The 21,219-nt window shown below is 50.9% G+C and overlaps 1 protein-coding gene across 1 annotated transcript in view; it reads right to left on the bottom strand.

Moving 5' to 3' along the window:
* Nucleotides 1–21,219, bottom strand: part of SORL1 (sortilin related receptor 1) — a 167,040-nt gene that overhangs the window by 134,204 nt on the left and 11,617 nt on the right. Inside the window, exons 2-3 of the mRNA XM_069554212.1 lie at nucleotides 14,628–14,744; nucleotides 7,516–7,641 (exon numbers count right to left, since the gene is read on the bottom strand). Coding sequence (XP_069410313.1) covers nucleotides 7,516–7,641; nucleotides 14,628–14,744 — 243 coding nt within the window. The remainder of the gene's footprint in view (nucleotides 1–7,515; nucleotides 7,642–14,627; nucleotides 14,745–21,219) is intronic.

The raw sequence follows: 21,219 nt of genomic DNA, 5'->3' as shown, positions 1-21,219 counted from the left end.
CCACATGGGTGAGCGACTCTGAACATATCTGGCTGGAAAGGGACTACCAGCCTAAAGAGTTCTCTAGGGGAAAGGATCAAAGCAATTCCACTGAAGAAATGTGCCCCGAATATTCCCCACGGACCAGATGCCGGAGGTACCCCAGAGAAAACAGATGATGCTTCCTCTTAAGCACCTTCCAGCCTGATGTGGGAGAGGGCCATGCCCACAGCCAGCTCCAGTTCAAGGGGAAATGAGAGTAACTGAGAAACCCAGGACAGAGTCCTGAGACAGCACAGGCCACAGATGAGCTGCAGTTTGGGGAACAGGACGTAACTCCACGGAAGATTTAGGCCTCATAGTGCAGGCAAAACGCCCACAGGGAAGGAACACGCCGCGGCCAGGGTAGTTTGACCTGGAGAACCAAAGAAGAGGGGAAACACAGCACTGGCATGACGACAGTCTTGAGGGCCCGAGGGGAATGTCAGGGAATGAGGTTGGCCGCCCCCGGAAGGTGGCTGGGCCTGCGTGTGCGTGCGTGCGCGCACACACGCACGCACGCACGCGCGCGGCTGGAGGGCGGCCCCACTCTCAGGAGCACAGCGCGGCTCCAAGGCCGACTGTGAACCAAACCTAGAGCCGAGGGACCCAGCGCCGCCGCCACCGGCCAGCCAGCCAGGGACGTCCCAGAAATCAACGATGCACGGGAGTCAGGCCAAAGACTCGTTCCCTAATGGAGCCCACCCGCTCCAGACCCCGCTTCAGCTCAGAACCCGTTCAGCACTCAGAGCCCCAGCCTGCAGGAACACGCCGCGCTTGTCTGCACGTGGCTGCCATAGGTTCCTGCTCCTGTTCCCTCCCGCTTGCTCCCCACATCCAGACTGAAAACTCCCCGGGGGGCCGGTTTTATGTGTTGTTTCCTCCACAGCATCTAATGTCAAACTCCAGACTCTGAAGAAGCCTAATTAAATCTCACTCTAAAGGATAATAAACACTGTGAGAGCAGAAACTATCCGCACCAAAAGCACAGTGATAAAAAACAATGATGACCCTAAAAGGACCATCATAATTTGGGGTATAGAAGTGTCCCCCCCCTGCTAGAAATGACATAGCCCATCTTCCTGCTCTGAAACCATCTTGGTTACTGGGGGAGGGAGTGTTCTCTCAGTTTCAAAAGTTTTCTCCAGAAGCACCCATCAGAAGGCTGCTTGCAGTTTCACATCTGAAGACCTGGCAGTCACACGCCCGGTCACGATGCTCATAACAGCTCCAGTTTGTCAAGGGCACTGGGTCTACCAGGAAGCGGGCTGAACATTCGCACACCTTGCCTCCTTTCACCCTCAGAGTGCCCACAGCACCTCCAGGCCATGAGAGTGTTATTTCCTCTCTTACTAAGGAGGACACGGATGCTGAGAGCGGTCAGCCCCCCGAGATGACTAGGGGGCAGCAGCACACACATCAGTGTCCGGCTGGTTCATCAATCCTCACCACTCTCCTTCCAACAACCTAGAGCCTGTTATACAGAGCGAAGGGCCTCAGAAAGAGAACAAGCATCGTATACTAACACGTATATATAGAATCTAGAAAGATGGTACTGGTAGACCTATGGTCAGGGCAGCAGTGGAGACACAGACATAGAGAACAGACTTCTGGACACAGGTGGGGGCGGAAGAAGAAGGTGAGATGAATGGAGAGAGCAGCATGGAAACAGGTACGCTGCTGCTGCTGCTGCTAAGTTGCTTCAGTCGTGTCCGACTCTGCGCGGCCCCATAGACGGCAGCCCACCAGGCTCCCCTGTCCCTGGGATTCTCTTACGCTACCATATGTAAGACAGACGGCCAACGGGAATTTGCTGCAGGACTCAGGGAGCTCAAACCAAGGCTCTGTACCAACCTACAGGGGTGGGATGGGGACGGAGGTGGGAGAGGTTCGAGAGAGAGGGGACATATGTATTCGCGCGTGTGTGCTAAGTTGCTTCAGTCGTTTCCGACTCTCCGTGACTGTAGCCTCCCAGGCTCCTCTGTCTGTGGGGTTCTCCAGGCAAGAACACTGGAGTGGGCTGCTGTGCCCTCCTCCAGGGGATCTTCCCAACCCAGGGATCAAACCTGCGGCTCCTGCATTGCAGGCGGCTTCTTTACCACTGAGCCACTGGGGAAGCCTGGACATACACATATACCCATGGTTAATTCATGTTGATGCATGGCCGAAACCGACACAAAACTGTAAAGCAAGTATCCTTCAATTAAAAATAAATAAATCTTCTCAAAAGGCAGGCTTCCCAAACTGAACCCATAGGTCTCAGCCTGGACTGCTAGGGGCAGTGATGCGCCTCCTCTCTTAATCCATTCCTCAGGCTGCCCTGGAAACCCTCTTGCCTTCTGGATACTGTCTCATCACGCTCCACACCCCACCCCTGCCCATCTGTCTCTGCTTCTCTCTGGCCAGCTCCTGTCTTCTTCAGCTCCTTGCCCTTGGGTGACCTCCTTGACTCCCTCCATCCTCGGCTACGACCTTGGTTTATGGTTCATCCTCCCACAAAGCTTCCGCCACTGCCTCCAAAAGCATGCTTTCCGAGACCCTCAAATCCCCACCTCCACCCTGACATCTCCCGGAAGAGTCTATTTCAGGTCCTTCTTGTACCTTCTCAGCACCTCCATCCGGATGTGCCAAATACTCCACTCTGTCCAACACCAAATTCTTTGCCGCCTTCCCCCAAAACCCACTTCTCCCTCCACACATCCCACATCCTGTCCACGTGACCCCTTGCACAGACCCAGCACGCACACGAGGCTTCTTTCCCACTGCCTTCCTCTGGCCCTCCCTCTCAATCAGTCGCCCACCCTCTTATGCTTTCCTCTAAAATGTTTTTCACCGTGAGTGCCTTCCTTTCTCTTCCCAGGACTCCTAGTGTGGCCTGCGGCCCTACTAGACACTCCGAGGAAACTGGGGGTCAGCACTGGGTTTTATTCATCCTCCTGGCTTCCAGGACCAGCAGGGAGTGAGACACTTAGAGGGTGATCCTCGGTTTGGTCAGATAGCTAGGCAACTTCATGCCTAGGCTAGTCATGGACTCCCTTGCTGACCCTTCTCTACTCTTGCCCGTCCAGACCATCCTGGAGCTGTCGGCAGACACATGTTCCGAAGAGATAGTATTCACAGTAACTCCCCACCTCGGACCACTCCACGGCTCCCTCCAGTCCTCCAGGCAGAAGGCAAGCTGCTCCCTCTTCAGATGGGGCCCCAGTGACATCACGAAGCCATTCAGTACAAACTCTCCCCTCCCCACCTGCAGGGAAACCATATTTGGCATCCTGAAGCCTCTGCCCATGCCCTTCTCCTCCCCAAGAGCTCCCACCAGCCCTGCTCCAGCTATAGAAACTGTGCCCATCTCTGAGGCTCCAGGCCTAATCCCAAGCACCCGTGAAGCCTTCACGTCTCTGGTCCCACCTCACTCGATCCCCAGCTCTAGTGACCAGCAGCTTCCATTCTGCCCTTAGGCACGTGTGCCTCCTACTATGAAGTAACTTTATCATGTGTGCACAGAACGTCCCACTCTGCTTTCAGTCCTGGGACTTCCTGGCTTTCAGGTCTGCTCAGGTGACCCCATGGATTGGCCAGCAGAGCTGACCTACTAGGTAAGTGCTTCCTGAGCTGGGCAACTTCAGGAGCATTCTCACCTCCTAGTCTGTCTGCAATCACTTAATGTTCCAGAGGTGCTTCATCCTTTAGCTTAAAGCTACATTTCCTCCTGAAATACAAAGACCTCAGAAAGAAAACAAAAGACAGTACAGAATTCATCTCTGTGTCAGCATAAGTGACTCTCTCTGGTTCTGAGTGGAGAAACCAAGAGCACAGTCAGAGGAGGCAAAAAGGGACATACCCCCAGGAGGTGGGAACTAAGGGAAAGAGACAGCACGGTTCACACTCTCCGCCAGGACCACCCTCTGGGATAAAGACAGGACCAGCTCTCACATCAGTGGAGGCTGAGAAACCCGACTGCACGTCCAGTGACCTCAAAAGAGCCCAGACACGTCTGGCCACTGCTGACTGGTCTCGGGTTCCTCAAGAAGCTGGTGGAGCTGCCAGGTGGTCAGAGCCGCACGCTGGTCCAGGCGTCAGCACATGGGACCACGAAGAAGGAAGCAGGATGGCGGGCCGGTTTGAAAATAGACCCAAACTCTCACATGACCCCACAGCCGCTCCATTTGCCTAAAGCAACACCATCTTTCCCCTTCCGCAGGCCACACACCCCCACCAGACTTTCGTGTTCCCTTTCGTGACATCTTGACCTTTCCTAGCAGCTGTTAACAGTCATTTCAACCAGTTTCAATTGCCCTCCGTGGCAGCCACAGTGAAAACATTTGTGAACAGGTGACTTGCCAGGACATAGCACCTTTCAGGGGTTGGAGTCGGGGGAGCAAAGCATTTAGACCTGGGTGATGTTTCTCAGGAAGGGGCAGGTCTGGAGGGGGTGAACTGCCTTTCAAGGCACAAAGGCAAAAGTAAGTGAAGTCATCAGCACAGTTAGAGTCACTTCCTCCCTGAGAGGTCTGAGGAGGGGTAACAGCCTCCTCTGGGCAATCAGGAACCCCATGCCTAACCTCACTGAGCCTGCTCCGGGCCACAGGTCCAACCGCCAACAAGTCCTCCAAGGAGGCAGCCCTCCACACCAACTCCAAACCATCCCCGGCTCAGCCCCAGAAGTCTGAGCAGTCCTGCCCTTCAGGGGACAGCTCTGAGGTCGCAGGCCCACTGCTCGCACCTCACCCGCAGCCCCTGGAGCTCCTTCACTGCAACCATCCCCCGGTTCTCCTCCTGTCTTGCCCCAAGGCCCTGCACCCTGCCCTGCTCCTTCTGCTCCAAAGGCCCCAGATCCTCTTCCTGCACTAACCCCGACACCCCACCCCGCAAGCCCACAATCTTTCCTGTGTTCTGACTCTTCCGATGGGCGGACTTAGCAGGTTGCTCACCACAACCTGAGACAAGCAGGAAGGGAGACAAGCCTGCTCAAAGACAGCTGTGCCCTGCGGCTGAGGTGATGAGGGCATGAGATGGGGCTGAAAACAGAGACACTTTGGGAACAATCAGGCAGCTTCAAGGCCACGACTGCAGCAAGAGTTAATTTTGGGACACAGCTTCCCTGGTGGCTCAGATGGTAAAGAGTCTGCCTACAATGTGGGAGACCTGGGTTTGATCCCTGGGTCAGGAAAATCCCCTCGAGAAGGAAATGGCAACCCACTCCAGTCTTCTTGCCTGGAGAGTTCCATGGACAGAGGAGCCTGGTGGGCTACCGTCCATGGGGTCACAAGGAGTCGAACATGACTGAGCAACTAATACACACTAACACTTCCCTGGTGGTTCAGTGGTAAAGAATCCGCCTGCCAGTGCAGGAGACACAGGTTCAATCCCTGGTCCAGGAAGATCCCCTGGAGAAGGAAATGGCAACCCGCTCTAGTACTCTTGCCTGGGAAATCCTGTGGACCGAGGAGCCTGGTGGGCTACAGTCCATGAGGTCACAAAGAGACACGACTTAGTAACTAAACAAAAACAACTTTGGGATAATGTATAATAATAATAATAGTAATAACTACTAGATACATACAACCTCTCAAAGAAACTATCCCAAGGGTTGTATGATTCTTGTGAGGCGGGGGACACACAGATGGATCCACAGGAGATGCAGCCAGGGAAGGGAGCTGGACCCTGGGGCAGGGCTCCTCAATCACTCAAGGTACTGGGAATCCGCAACCCCCGGCCTGCCTGGCCCCAGTGCAGTGGGGCAGGGCACAGGGAGCCAACTGCCTTCAACACCCTTCTGCGCTCTTCTCCAGGATGCTCTGCCACCCTGGAGTCAGGTTAGAGGGCATCTGTCCTAACTGCCCCTCAGCTTTGAGATCATCATGCAGGGGGCTTCCCTGGGTGGCTAAGATGGTAAAGAACCTGCCTGCAACGTAAGGATCAGCAGGCAAGGCTGATCTCAACTAGAGGGCACCAGTAATAACTATTCAAGTTGTTTAAAAAACAAAAAAAACCACTGCTATGACTTCCTTGGAGGTCCAGTGGTTAAGACTCCGTATTTCCAGTGCAGGAGTTGTGGGTCTGATCCCTGGTCAGGGAGTTAAGATCCCACATGCCCCGTAGCCAAGAAACCAAAAACACAAAACAGAAGCAATATTACAACCAAATTCAACAAAGACTTTAAAAATGAGCCATATCAAAAAAAATCTTTAAAAAAAAATTGCTTCCTGCTATACAGCAGAGATTAACACAACACTGTAAATCAACTATACTTCAATTTTTTAAATAAAATAATTAAAATACAAATACAATTGCTTCTTGCTGTACAGTTAAGACTGGCACAACAAACACTGTAAATCGACTAAAATTCAATTTAAAAAAGAAATTAAATAAAAACACAATTGCTTCTGTTAGTAAACAGCCCATTTAAACCCATGAGAGGCCCCGTCTAAAGTCCCAGTGGCCTTGCCCCTTCCCCAGGACCTGCCCACAATCCAGCAACCGAAAGGTTAATGCCTGGCTCAGCAGGGTGGCCTTCAGGACCCAGCTCCCTTCAGATCCAGTCTGTTCTGATTGGTCAGTGCCCTTCCAGTGGCTAAATATTTTGAATACAGTCCCTGCTCACAGACTACAGGCAACCTGAGAAGCCAGGGCTGAGGGGGAGGTGGGGGGTGTGTAGAGGAGGGGGGCAGGGGACCTGGTCAGAGGACCCTGTGGATTTCTCACTCTCCTTTCTTCATGGATGAGCAAAAAGCAGCAGCTACCCACTCCTGCACTTTTGCTGCTAAGGAGCTCGTTTTTCAGCATCCTTTGAAGCAGCCAACCACCGTATCCTGGGAATGAGTGGGGATCACTAGAGTGGGGAAGAAAGCAACCACAGACAAGTCTGCGAGCTAAAGCTACCTAACCAGAAGGCTGCCTGACCCCTGCACACAGACCCCTCTTCCTTCCTGGGGCCCAAAGCAATCTCAAGTCAAGGTTTCCTCCAAACCAAATTGCCCAGCTACCACTGTAGGACCACAGCCCCGGGCCAGCCAGCTGGGAAAGCAAGTCAGGAGCGCCAGCAGTATCAGCTGCCCTGGTTTTCCTTTCTAGACCCAGTATAGGTGGGAGGGAAGGCAGTGCACATACACAAACACACGTGTGTGCACACACTAGTGATGCCCATAAAACCAAGACTTTGGCAGCCGCCCTGGGAGACCTAGATAAGACCTCAGTGCAAGTCCCGGTGGATCCGGGGTTTTGCCACCTATGAGTCAGGCAATTTGTTTGGCAGCTGGCAGATTTTCTGTGCTTTAACCTGCCTTTGTTTGTCTAGAAATCCTGCCTGGCCAGGAACCCAGCTTGCTTAATTATGCACAGTCCCGCCCTGAAAGTGACTTTCTGTCACCGACTCCCAGGTGAGCAGAGAAACAGCCCTCAGACAGCAGCCACACTGCAAAGATGCCCCAAGAGCCCCGTCTCCCAGCCGCCTCTAGCCAGCCAGCCCTACACAGTCACAGGGGGTGACATCCTTACACGCTTGTTGTCCGCAGGGCTGTGGTAGAACTGGGCGATCACAGCTTCGCTGCTGTTCCCCTCGCCGAAGTTCAGCTTCTCTGAGATTCTCTTGAATGACCTTCCGTAGTCGTAGGACACGTACACCTGGAGGAGAAGGCGAGAAGGAAGAAAAGGATCAGCGAGAGATGCGGCAGGAGGGCGGCTCCGTCTCCGCCTGCAAATACGCCCCCCGGCATCCTGCATGCGGGTCCTGACGGGTCCCCGATACCATGAAATCACAGACGTGAAGACAACCCACAGAGAAGAAGCAGTCGACCTCTGCGTCTGTCCCCGAGCTGGTGGCCTCTTTTCTGAGGCCACGATGATTCCCTGGAGGGGAGACGTGTGGACAGAAACCATGATAAGCTCCTCACCACGGCCAGGCTGAGTGTTTTAACAAATTACATCCAGAGGCCCAGACCGGAGAATGTGGTTGACTGAGGGGAAGGGATTGAGAATTTGTTTTGCCATCTGTTGAAATGTCCCCAAAAGGTAATCTAATTCTCGTCCCTCTGCTGGGAAGTTTTGTCCTTACAGCATTCCAGAAGAGTTAAAAAAAAAAAAAAAAAACCCTCTTAGGTTTTCAGAGAAGCCCCAGAGAAACAAAAAAAAAAAAAGAGGGCAGTACTAAGTGACTAAACATGCATGGAGGCTGCACACAGGGTCCCAGAACCCTGCTCCAGCACCCATGTCTTCTGACGCTGTAACGCAGGGGACTGATTCTGGGTTTAGGGGAATAGCAGCCAGGTCTGTGCAGGTGCCAATGGTATTTATTTCTCTGCTACTTCCACATTTCCGGCTCCACGGTAACCACAGGTATGAAGCAGAAGGGTAACTCGTGCGCCACCCTCTTCGCATGATGAGCTCAGAGAGCTCTCGCCCCCACCCCACACAGCAACCGCAATTATTAAAACCATCTTACAGACAGGGCAACAGGGGCTGATGAGTCACTTGCCAAAGTAACGAAGCAAGCAGCAGTGCGGCATCCTGACCCAGGCTGCCTGCCTCTAAAGCCAGAAACCTGATGGCCGTCCCACCTCCAGAAACGGATGGAAGAAATGGAAGCTGTCAGATATTCGGGCCCTGGACTTCCCTACCCCATTCACTGTGAAATTAATATAATCAGTGGGTTAAAAAGGAGCCTGACAGATGAAGATAATACTAACAACACTGACTTAGAACTGGGGAAAGCATTAAAGATAAAGGACAGGTGAGGCCCAGGAAGGAATGGGACCTCGGGATGAATCCCGTTGACTTCAGCAGCAACACATTCCGAGGGCTTCACATGAGCCAGGTCCCATGCTAGACACCAGGCATACAAAGACACAGCCCTTCACACCACGAGGATGTGAACACGTCACTGCTTGCGAACAATGACCCCCGTAAACAATGAACAACACGAGGTTTGTGCCAAGAAAATTGAGCACACACGTGGGTCATTAATATTTATTAGATGTCGAGGTTGGAAGAGCACAGAAAGAGTCTCTGCCGGTATCTGAAGAATCCCTGTTACAAACACACACGCTTAAATACAGCACATGAACCCAGCTACTAAACACACAGTAAGGGGCTGCCGCAGAAACAGCTTCTGAAAGTCAGCAGCTTGAGAGCTCACAGATCACCCGAGACGTTGGAAGAAAGTAGTGCTTTCTCACTTCCACCCTCCAGGCCGAGAACAGAAAGAAGGGTCTCTTCCGACACTCAAAGTCACATGGAGCAAACTGACGGCTTCTCCAAAAGGGAGCTCAGGCCACTTCTAGCCCCAGCATCCCCTAAATGGAAAATCCACTCCGAGTCACCTTCTCAGAGACATCAGTGTAATAATAAGTTCATATCAGGGAAGCATTTTTCAGTAACAATACTCTTTTGTATGAGCTTCCTAGGTGGCTCAGTGGGTAAAGAATCCACCTGCAATGCAAAAGACAAAGGGGACGCGGATTTGATCCCTGGGTCAAGAAGATTGCCTGGAGGAGGGCATGGCAGCCCACTCCCGTATTATTCCTGGAGAATCCCATGCACACAGGAGCCTGACAGCCTACAGTTCATGCGGTTGCAAAGAGTCAGACGCGCCTGAAGCCACTGAGCATGCACACAGGCACACTCTTTAGTATACATCATCTCTCTGCATCTTTAAAAACCCTGTTGAATGAGTCTCTTTCCTGCCCTCCATGGACCTGGAACATAGCAGGTGCGCAGGGAAGACTTCTGGAATAAATAAGCGTCATTATAAACCACAGCATGAGTAAACACACGTGCTCCATAAATGAACAAGAGTGAGATGAATGGATCCTTAAGTGACCAAGAGAATGACTACTTCCTTATATAAGAGAAAACAGAATCTAAGACTCCAAGAAATGAACCACGAGGCCAAGGTCAAGCTGCTTGAAAGTGACAAAACCAGGACAGGTTCCTCCCAGCCCAAGCCCCACTGACTTTCCAGGCTCACAAGTCAGCCTTCTGGGTGAATATCCTCCTCTGTCTCTCTGCTCAACAGGAAGAAAAGCACCAAAGCTACAGCCCAGGCAGTGGAAGGAATGCTGGATGGAGGGAGAAACACCACCTTGAACGAAACACAGGGCTTTCCCTGGATTCCCCAACACACCTCTCACTGGTGGTAGAGGGGCAACCACCCTCCGACCAAAAAGCCCCTCCTTAACATTCTTGTCTGTAAGCAAACCCTATCGCTTTGGGCTTATACTAAACAGAAGTTACGACTGGGAACGTGAGGGTCCTTGCTATGCCTGCAGCTCTCAAACTGCTCATCAACCTTCCTTTCTCCAGGCTAAACAATTCCAGCACAGTATTTTGATCCTATCCTCACAATTCTCATTCCTATTTGATCAATGAATCAATAGGGCAAATGCAAGCTCAGGGCCACGCACAGCTATCTGCCTTCCTCCCAGGAGAAGGACCCTGGAAGGACCTCTGCCAGCTGTTCAGATAAGAAGACCAAGCAGGTTGATGGCCTCATAGCATCCACACTGCACCCCTGTTGGTACATTCTGGGTCGGGGGGTCTTTTCCTCGTGGCAGACCGAGGCTGCTGCCTGGCTCACTGCCCACAATGAGCTCCAGGTGATGTAGGGCAAACTGCCGAGGCTCACTCACCTTGTGCTTCTGCAGTTTGTTTTGATCCAGACACAGGTTTCCGCCCTAATTCATCCTCTCTGGCTTTGAGAGGACACAATTCCCTAAGAATTAAAGCAAGGAGGGGTTTTTTCTTTTCCAATTGAAGTACAGTTGATCTACAGTATTATATTAGTTTCAGGTGGACAACATAGTGATTCCATATTTTTATAGATTATATTCCATGTAAAGTTATTACAAAATAATGGCTACATTTCCGCGCACTGGACACTATACCTTTGTGGCTTTTTTATTTCATATATAGTAGTCTGTATCTCTCAATTCCATAACTAGTTTCTAAACTGCCAAAAGTTGCTAGTTAAATGAGTCTTACCTATAAAGATGGTCCTTTGAGGTGAACGTTTTTAAATTATTTCTCCTGTACATCAAAACTATATAAGAAGGAGGAGGAGGAGAAGAGCGGAAAAGGGAAGAGGAGGGGAAGAAGGGTTAAAACATCCAGAAAACATCTCTATGTCTGGTGCCATTCTAAGTGCTTGACACCAGTGCTTCTGAAACATGCCTACAAATCACCCCGCAGGACACAGGTCAAAATGCAAACCTCAGATTCAGGAAGCCCCAGGGTGAGAATTGAGATTTTGCATTTCCAAGCACCCTCCAGAAAATCCCCATGCTGCCGATCAGCATACCACCCTTCGGGGAGCAAGATGTCACAAGGATGAAATCACAAGATTTCTCATTGATGGATGAGAAAACCAAGGGGAAGTGAAGGGTTTGGCTGAAGGTCAGACAGCTGGTGAATGGTAGAGTCAGGATTCAAACCCACGCGCTCAGTTCTCAGAGCTGGGGCTCAGCTAGACACTGGCTCCCATAGGCTACCAAGTTCCACGCTGTTGGCAAGTGAAGGCCCTGCTCCCCGGCCAGTCCCCAGAGGCAGCAACTGCAACGCCCACAACTCTGGGTATAAGGGCAGTGATCCCCACCATTCCTGATGCCTGCACTGGGTGATTCCGATCTTCTAGTGGACAATATCTCTGGAAACTTCTTTGGTCAAATTATGTGGCACCTGGTGGGTATTTGATAAAATAGGTCAGAAAAATGCAGAAATGAGAGGCAGGGACAATCAAGAAAAACAACACTTTCGGTTTTCTTTCACCTCCAGACTTAACACAGGAAAAGAAGGGTCCTGTAGGAGCCGTGCTTCACAGAATCACTGGCCACAAGTTCACCAGGTTATTATTTTTGTTTTTTCCTGCTTAAAAGCAAATCTTCTGGGATTCCAACTTCCAGGTCATCCCTTGTTTATACGCTGAATATGTATGAGTTGGCCATTCTCCAACACGCGCACAGCTCCTGATCTGTATTCCTTTACCCTCTGGATACTGATGGGGCCCTGGAAACCATGCTTCCAGTCTTCAGAGAAAATTTAGATTGTTACTACTCTAGCACCACCTACTCCTGCCTCTGAGTCAGAATTTATTTTTGAATTAGCTTTTCACATCAGACCATCTCAGTTTCATCTGCCAGTTCTTTAACGCAGCTGATATACTGATGAGAGAAATCTCTGCCATCCTGATTTACTATCTCCAAGCATGAAGTTTCCTTCCCACTTAATCTTAGCGTGTACTTCATTCCAGAATAGGTTCTTGTTTCAAAAGTTCCATCAGTCCTTAGTAAGAATCACCCAAATACTTAGGCAGAGGGAGACACAGGTTCGGATGTTGTTGACACTAAGTCGTGTCCAACTCTTTTGCAACGCCGTGGACTGTAGCCCTTGAGGCTCCCACTGTCTGTGTGATTTCCCAGGCAAGGACACTGAGTGGGTTGACATTTCCTTCTCCATTAGATTTGGATAGACTGTCAATGTATGTAGGGTGACCATTCTTCCTGGTTCATCCATGACTGAGGAGGGTCCCAGGATGTAGGTCTTTTAGTGCTAAAGCCAATGCTGGTCACCCTGGCTATATTACATTCTCACACACTGAGTACATGATCATGTCGTAGCTCCAACCCTCCCACACACATGCCAAGGGACCCCATGCAAATCACTGAATGCCTCTGGGCTCCTGTTTGTCCAGCAAAACAGTGGAAAGATAGGTCTTTACCTGTCTTAGAAATACCATCTGGACAAAGAATTCTTAAAATAAATACCCTAAGGAGGATTTCTCAACACAGCAGGGCAGAGAGCTGCCGCCTGTGCTTAAAAGAGATGCCGCTAGACGGTGACGTTGCTGAACACAGTGGGCTAAAACTCTCCCGGGCCAGCTGTCATCGACACACTGCCGTCTGTGCTTGCCAACCCTGCTCCAATCTACAACTGGGCCAACCTCACAGCCCCGAACAAGCTCAGCCCTGCCCCACATCCCTGCACCCAAACCAGCTGTCAGCTGCAGTGGTTTCCCACTACCACTGCTGGGCACCCACCCTGAGCCAAGTTACACATCGTTATGCCAGGCCTTCGTCTGCCCTCTCCATCTGTGGCTGCCCCTATTTTACCCACTAGAAAACAGTCCCTGGGGCACCTCTGGTCCCCGACCCTGGAGCACATCAAACCCGACACTGGTGGACACAGAGCGAGGGGCCCCTCAGAGACCAAATCCAGGCCCCAGAATTACAAACGTGTCCACTGGGCTGATGGGGCAGGGCTAGCAAACTCTTCAGGGGTTTTTCTCTGGCCCGACTGCAGAGTGACCAAGCTCCACAGTCGGCTTTTCTATCCACAGCCTCACCCTGTGACCATGTCAGACCCTGACCTGAGGCAGGCCCTGTTTCTCTTCCCCACAAGTGGTGCGGGGGCAGGGGTGTCTGGAGCAGGGGCTACACACTGGGGACCCAAGGGCTCACTCTGGTCCTCATATATGTTTTACTTGGCCCACACAGGGTTTATAAAAACTATCCGTCAGCTGCCAACTTGTAAGACTCAGCAGTTTCTCGTAAAAATCCCCACCTCTGAAAAAAAAAAAACAACCTCACCTCTGAATTTCTCTCGAAAAATCAGATCCAGCCACATGGCAACCAGAGCTGAGAGCTGATAATAACACCCAGAAGCTCAAAGTCCCTCCCACTTTCCAGAGTCTCTCATAAACTGAGACCAAGAAGCAAGCATCCATCACCACGCACCATGTTCAAATCAATACAGGAGACTGTTTCTTGAACCTGCATCTCTCTAAAAAGTGGGAGAACAAAATAACGTCCCAGAAGGCTGTAGACTTCAAGAATAACGGGAGAGATCCTTCTTCCTCTCAGAGGTAACGGGTGGTGTAAGCCTGGGGGCAGCTTCACCCCTGACCCTTACCTATGAGGCCCCTATCACAGGTCTTTGAGTGTGTGATCCTTGGCCTAAAGTCTTCAAAGCATCTAGACAATTAAACATCGTAAAGAGCCAACTGCGGAAATTAAGAGGATGAGCAATTCAGATTGAAGGACTCGCCCACCTGTAACAAGTTAGCAGAAATCAGCACAAGGAAAGACCAATTCGATTCCACTGGGCTCGGTTGCCGATGGGCAGCTTTGCCCAGGAACACACTTCTGGCATTCTGCTGAGCAGAGGCATGATCCAGATCACACCCTTGCTGTTGTTGTTGTTGTTTAGTTGCTAAGTCGTATTTGACTCTTTGTGACCCCATGGACTGTAGCCCCCAGGCTCCTCTGTGCGTGGGATTCTCCAGGCAAGAATACTGAAGTGGTTGCATCTCCTTCTCCAGGAGATCTTCCCCACCAAGGGATCAAACCCAGGTCTCCTGCATGGGCAGGCAGACTCTTACTGCTGAGCCACATGGGAAGCCCCCGAGCACACTCTACCATTGCACAAAAGTCACCACACATCACATGGGTCTCACTGCAACCCTGAGTGCAGCACTCTGTGTTCAGCAAGTAAGGGTTATATACGATTTTCCCGATTCCTCAATTACTCGATATTTTGCCTGGCAGGACAATAACCCCAGTGGAGGAGAAACAGGCGCCCTGGCACCTTAGAGGGACCGCCAGAGCAACAACAATACTCACGTCACTGCTCTTGGGCTTCGCCAGCGCCAGGCTGTCCCGGGCCAAGGCCACGATGACATTGCTCTTCTCGCCGGCCCAGTGGACCACCATCTGATTGTGGGAATCATTGAGACTAACCTGAAAGAGATCAAACCAACACAGGAATTAGGACCCAGGATGAGTGACGGCCATCACCATTCTAAGACTCTCAGGACTTCCCTGGTGGTCCAAACAGTCACTCCTAAAGGAAATCAATCCTGAGTATTCATTGGAAGGACTGATGCTGAAGTTGACGCTTCAATACTTTGGCCACCTGACGCAAAGAGCCAACTCACTGGAAAAGACCCTGATGCTGGGAAAGATGGAAGGCAGGAGGAGAAGGGAATGACAGAGGACGAGATGGTTGGATGGCATCACCGACTCTAAGGACATGAGTCTGAGCAAACTGCAGGACATGCCAGAGGACAGGGAAGCCTGGCGTGCTGCAATCCACAGGGTCACAAAGAGTTGGACATGACCTAGTGATTGAACAAATAAAAGAAACAATGGTTCAGACTCCATGCTTCCACAGCAAGGGGTACAGATTCAATCCCTGGTCAGGGACCTAAGATCCTGCAAGCCACACGGCATGGCCAATAAAGAAAAGGAAAAAAAACAATAATAATAATAAAGCAAGACGCTCTCTCCACAACTCTAACTCAGAAATGCCTACGATGCTTACACCTGGAGCATGGGGCCAGGATGGCCTGTGTTTCCCCCTCTGCTGACTCTGCCAGATTCACTTCCCAAAGAAGAAACACTAGTCCTCTGCTATTTGGTATTAGCCAGACTGCAAAAAAACATATCATCTTCTCAGGCTCTCGTTGGCATAACTAATTACTTGGGTTATTTTTGTCCTTTGTGAAATCAACCTCTGGTTCCTCTTATCCTTACTCCACACATGGGACATGCACTTGTCAGATTTGAAACCAAAACACTGATGCACCTTCCTCATTTAAAAAAGGGGCACAAGCCAGAAAGACCACATGCTTGCCAACCCCCATCCAGACTGGTTCTCTCTGGCCTACAGGTGATGTTGCTTATGCTTAGCTTGTAATAAGGAAGAAGAAAGGAAAAACATCAGCTATATTCAGTTATGAAGTATTCCAAGTAAGGAAATATTTTCCAGGACTCCACAGAAATGATCTTTGGCTTATTGCAAATAGTAGTTTCCAGGCTTCTGGATCTTATAAACCAGTAAAATGCAGATGAACTAGGCAGGCCAGTAGAGGGCTGGTTGGCACCTCTAGCCAGGTAAGGACAAAACAAAACAGCCACTGTGCCAAGGGCATGGCTGGCTGGTCTCTGGATCTCCTGAGGACACAGCAGACTGTTCCCCAGGGCTTACAATGGGGCATGGCGCCCACACGGCCCCGTTTTCACTCCCTACTGGCAGAATGCATTTAGGACCCCAGAGTCCCAGAGAAGAATGGGGCCATAGGACAGAAGGAGCCCGAATCCCCGAGGAGAAGTTCCTCTGCTCATCTTGAACCTCTCCTAATCACGAAATGCATTCACTCCACTGAGCTCCTGGGACTCACCTGTGATGTGGCCACCCCTCACCCAAGCAACACAGCTACCATCTAGAATCACTGTCATAGTTCAAAGCAAGGACGTTTTCACACTGAAAACTGAGGACAGACAGACTCTCAGAACCAAGAGCAGTTTTTTTACGAGAGGCTTTGCTTTATGGAAAGCTAACTCCATTCCTCTTATTTTTCCCATTTCCCCCGTCACTATGGATAGTTCAAGGGCTGGCATGCTGGCACACCATTTCACCCCTTTCAGGTAGGAACAGCCAACTGATGACCATACTCAGAAAAATTCTGAGAGCTGGTGTAAACGTTTAAGACAAAGTCCCCAAAATCCGGAGCAGGAGCAATGCCTGGGAGAAGCCTATTCCACCAGCCCCTTCAACCGTGGCTTGTCTCCGGCACATGGAGGAGACCAATCTTCTGGAACCCGAGGGGTCTCTGCACCATCCACCTGCACACTGCCCACCCCCCTCTCCACCTCCTGGACTGATGAGCCCTCCCAGCTGTCTTCCCATCAAGGGTCTGAGCAGAAAACCCTCCGCTCCCCTCCCCCACCACCCACAGCGGCCTCCTCCTTTACCTTCCTCCTCCCCCCTCCCCACCCACTCCTCAAGATGCTCTCAGGAGTCCCAAGGGAGAAGGGGAAACACCTGTGTCACCAACTTGGCTGACAGAACAACAAAGGAGCTAATCCCTCACCACCCTGCTTCAGGTCTTAAACACCTGCATCTAATTTGATCCAGGATCCAGGCTCCTGGAAAATAGGTGAAATGAGGCCTCTTTAAAGGAAAAGATGCGTTTTCTTTTAAGGAAAATACGTCATTCCAAAACATTCCTTCTCATTTCCAGAGAGGTTAAGTCCAGGCACACATCGGCAGAGATGTGCAAAGAAAAAAAAAAGAAATAAGTAAATTACTTAGCTCAGGGTATGCAAGGAGGAAAGCAGCTAAGGAAATCACCACCAGCCGCAGAGGCCTTCTCCCAGCCCACCCTCTCCCCCTCTCTCCTGCCAGCCCTCACCTCTGGGAAGAATCTGTAAGCATCGACAGATCAGAAAAAGCCCACCAGCACAGGAGCCCTGGGCGTCTGGGCTAAAGGCCTTCTCCCTCCAAAACGTCCTCACCCTCAGAACCAGAGAGGAATAAATAGATGATTTATGCAAACATCAATACGATCAATGATTTGGAGCCTGAAAAAAGTCACTAAGTTCATCCAGGGTCTGGCATAAGAAAGCCCAGCAATGCTGCACTGGGGGCATCCTCCCAACAGCCCCTCAGGCAGGTTCCTAATCAAATAACGCTCGGAACAGGTTACAAAGCCTAGCATACGGTGATCAGAGCAGGCTCGAGGTCTGAGCACAACTTGCACAAGTCTTTCTGCTCGGGGGACTAGAGATTTACAGGGCCCCTGAACCAATCCTAGGAGAGGTGAAGGGGTAAAAGCAACACAAAGGAGGCACCCGAACATCCAAGGGCTTTCTGACAAAGGAAACCGAGAAGGTGAGCTTGCTGAAACACCTTTAAAAAAAAAAGAAAAAATGTCCCTTTCATTCCTAACAGCAGACTGTAAAAGGGCAGCACAGTGTAGAGAAAAAAAAATCTCAGGCAAGGAACAGCTTGTCCAAGGGCCACCAGGCAACTCACACAAACAGCCCAATGCCTTCCCTCGGCTGGACGTCAGCATGGGCACCTCCTGGTCAGAGGAGTAACTCTCCGACCTGGCTGAGGCTGACGTCCACCGCACCCCACGTGCATATTCCCCCAGCAAAGAGCAGAGTCAGCTGTGGGAGTCCACCACCAGGCAGGCTGGCACATTTATTAAAGCAAAGACATCACGGTGCTCTCTGGTCTCACTTTCCTCCTCTCCATTTCCCCTTGGCGTTCGTTCTCCCGGCCCCTCCCCAGAAAGGGAAGAGGTCAAAGCAAGCTGTCCATGGGAAGTAACCAGGCACCCAGAGGTCCAGAGTAGCCCCCTCTCCTTCCCCTGTGATCATAGCACCCACAGGTGTCCAGGCTGGATCCCCCACTGTGTGGCTGGTTGCTAGCTTGCTGAGGTCCTTTTCTATCCCCAGGGACTTCCTCCTGGCCTCAGCCCCTGAGATTCCCCCATGCCCAACCTTCTGGGTGCAGCTACAGGCTTCCCTACATCCTGCTCACTCCTCTCAGCCTTGCTCACTGGGTCCCACAGACCACATGGAGAGCAGTAGGCACACAGGGCCCCGGGGAGACGCTGGTCTAGGAGGGAGTGAGGGCGAGTGGGAGGGTGGCTTTTCCAGAATGTAACCTTGATGTGCAGTCAGTTGTAACTACCACCCCGGGGCGTGAACAACCTTCCCTCTCCCATCTCCAGCTCACAGGGCGTAGCTGGCGCTTGATAAATGAGCCACAATTAATTGGGGCCGTAAAAAGCAACGGGGAGGGAGCCCTGCGCCTCCCCTCAGAAGGCAAACAGGGAAATCAGAAGCCACAGAGGTCTGGGCACAGAGGAACTGCCTCATGAACAACAAAGAGTATGGTGCGTGGGGTTCAGGCCTCTGCTAGAATCACAGGCAGGTCGTTAAGAGTCAAGATGGCCCCCGAGAGGTCTCCTGGTTTGGGGTCCTACACCCAGCGTGCTAAAATCAGCAACCCCAGTGAAACCCCTGACCTACTGATGCAGAACCCTCCGAGTGGAGTCCAGGAATCAGTATTTTTAAAGACATACCCCTGGTGTCTCTAATGCAGCTTATTCCGGGAACGATGAATCTAGTTCATTCCCCTTCCTCTGGCAGAAACTGGGGCTTAGATGACAGTGGCTAGAAGGAGCACTCTTTTTCTGCAGGTTTGTCTTTGGGTATCTTGCATGCGTGCTCACTCACTCATGTTTGACTCTTTGCGACCCTATGGGCTGTAGCTCGCCGGGCTCCTCTGTCCATGGGATTCTTCAGGCAAGAATACTGGGGTGGGTTGCCACGCCCTCCTCCAAGGGCTATTCCCGACCCAGGGATCGAACCCACATCTGCATCTCCTGCGTTGGCAAGTGAGTTCTTTATCACTGCGCCACCTTGGGAATCTTGGGTAGTTGTTAAAACTGTATGATCTACTGATATGTGCCCCAACATGGACGAACCTCAGAAACAATATGTTAACTGAAGGAAGCCAAACACAAAAGGTCACATATTACATGATTCCATTTATATAAAACATCCAGAACAGGCAAATCCATAGAAACAGCCTGGTGGCTGCTAGGGACCAGGGGGAGCAGGGAACAGGTAGTAGCTGTTTAACAGGGAAGAGGTTTTATTCTGGATGAAAATGGTTTGGAACCAGAGAGAGGTCGTGGCTGCACAGCACTGGGAAGGTACAAAATGCCACCAAATTGAATCATTCCCTTTAAAATGGTGACTCTCATGTTACGTGAATTTCATCTCCATTTTTTCAAAAGCCTCTGACCTGCAAAGAACATCACACTTCTCAAGTGCTGATTCAATACCTAAGAGCTCCCACTCATAAGAAATACTCCTTTCTTCTCATGTCAAGCCTTCATGCTACTGAAATATGCAGCTCAAGTGAGTCATAGAGGAGGCAGGCTGAGGAGTGGGTCTCTGGCCAAGGCAATCCTTCAAAATGCTGTCAGCGGCCTCTGCAAAGCCACAACATCCTTGCAGACCTGCTCCCTGCTCCCTGGTCCCTGGCTGGAGAAAGGGCCAGAGGCTCAGGACTAGCATCCACTTCCAAACTCACACATCATCTCAGTCTCCGGGCAGCCTAGATGCTCCAAAGAGGTTATGTGTTTTGCTTCATTATTCAGAGAGAGGGAAGAAGCTGGGGCCGCCCAAGCCCCAGGCTCTGGCTTATTATAAATAGAACGCGGACGAATAAACTGCATAAACTGCATGTTGTATGAAGGCAGGGCTCACTTATATTCCCCAAGGCCCCAAAGGGACTAGGTACCTTTTGAGGCTTCTTAGTCACTTCTCACCTGTCAGTCCCCAGAACACTTCTGGAGGAAATCAGAGTGACAAGTCTGACGAGTAGTAAGAAATTTACAATAAAACCCACCAAGATCTGTACGGTCATTGAGTCTCACTCAAAAAGACGGGGGCCCCTTAATGGAATGGGTCTGACGCCGCCTTCATTCATTTCTTCTGCCATTATGTCTCTCCAATCGGTCAAATGTGAAGATCAGGACGTCCCAGACACCCACGGCCGGTCGTCCTCACCACTCCTACACAGCTTCTTCCCAGAGCACAAGACGAGGAGGACAAATAAGGCAGTCTGGCTCATTCCTCTGCCTCACTAGCAGTGAAATACACAGAAGCATTTAAAAAATTCTACGGTGAAGTATAAAGCAAATATCCTGTCCTTCAACTCCGAGGACAGAGGCGGCTGCTAAATCCTCGGAACTGCAGGACAGGCCTGAGGAAACCAAAGACAGACACCCGAGGTCCAAGAATAACAAAGTTCCTCCCACCGTCCGTTTGCACGACCTAAATGCTGCTTATGCAAATCGGCCCTCCGTGTCCCCTTTCGAGACTGTGTCCCCACTATATTTAGTAAGCTCATTTTCCTCCCTGGACTCTCCACCTCAGAAGGAGAGCTGAAATCTAGTTTAATTGCTCCCTGTAGAGAAGCCCTATCCTGGCCTCTCCGCTCACTCATCTGACTTTTCTCAGTGACGCTTCAGCCAGAGAACTCATTAACTACTTCACTGATCAGCGCGGGCTGCCCATTTCACAGACCAGGACACAAAGGGAGAAGAACCTCAAACTAAAAACTTGGCATTTCTCTATCATCTCTTTAACTAGAGTCAGGAGCAGTCTTTAGATTACTTACATGCCACCTCCTGACTCACAGTATCAGTTCAGAGAGACTATTTCCGATAGATCTTTGGCAAGCAGAATCCACCCGCTGTTGACCTCTACCTGCCACTCCCTCCTGGGGAAGCCCACTTTGTCATTTAGCAAATAGCCAGCTCTGCTGTTCTGGGAGGGCTCCCTGTTAAAAAAAAAAAAAAAGAACCTGTGAAAAATCTCTTTGTCATGAAAATAATTGCCCCTT

This window comes from Ovis canadensis, chromosome 15, assembly GCF_042477335.2.
Source record: "Ovis canadensis isolate MfBH-ARS-UI-01 breed Bighorn chromosome 15, ARS-UI_OviCan_v2, whole genome shotgun sequence".
NCBI lineage: Eukaryota > Metazoa > Chordata > Mammalia > Artiodactyla > Bovidae > Ovis > Ovis canadensis.
This window is presented reverse-complemented; position numbering and strand designations above follow the sequence as displayed.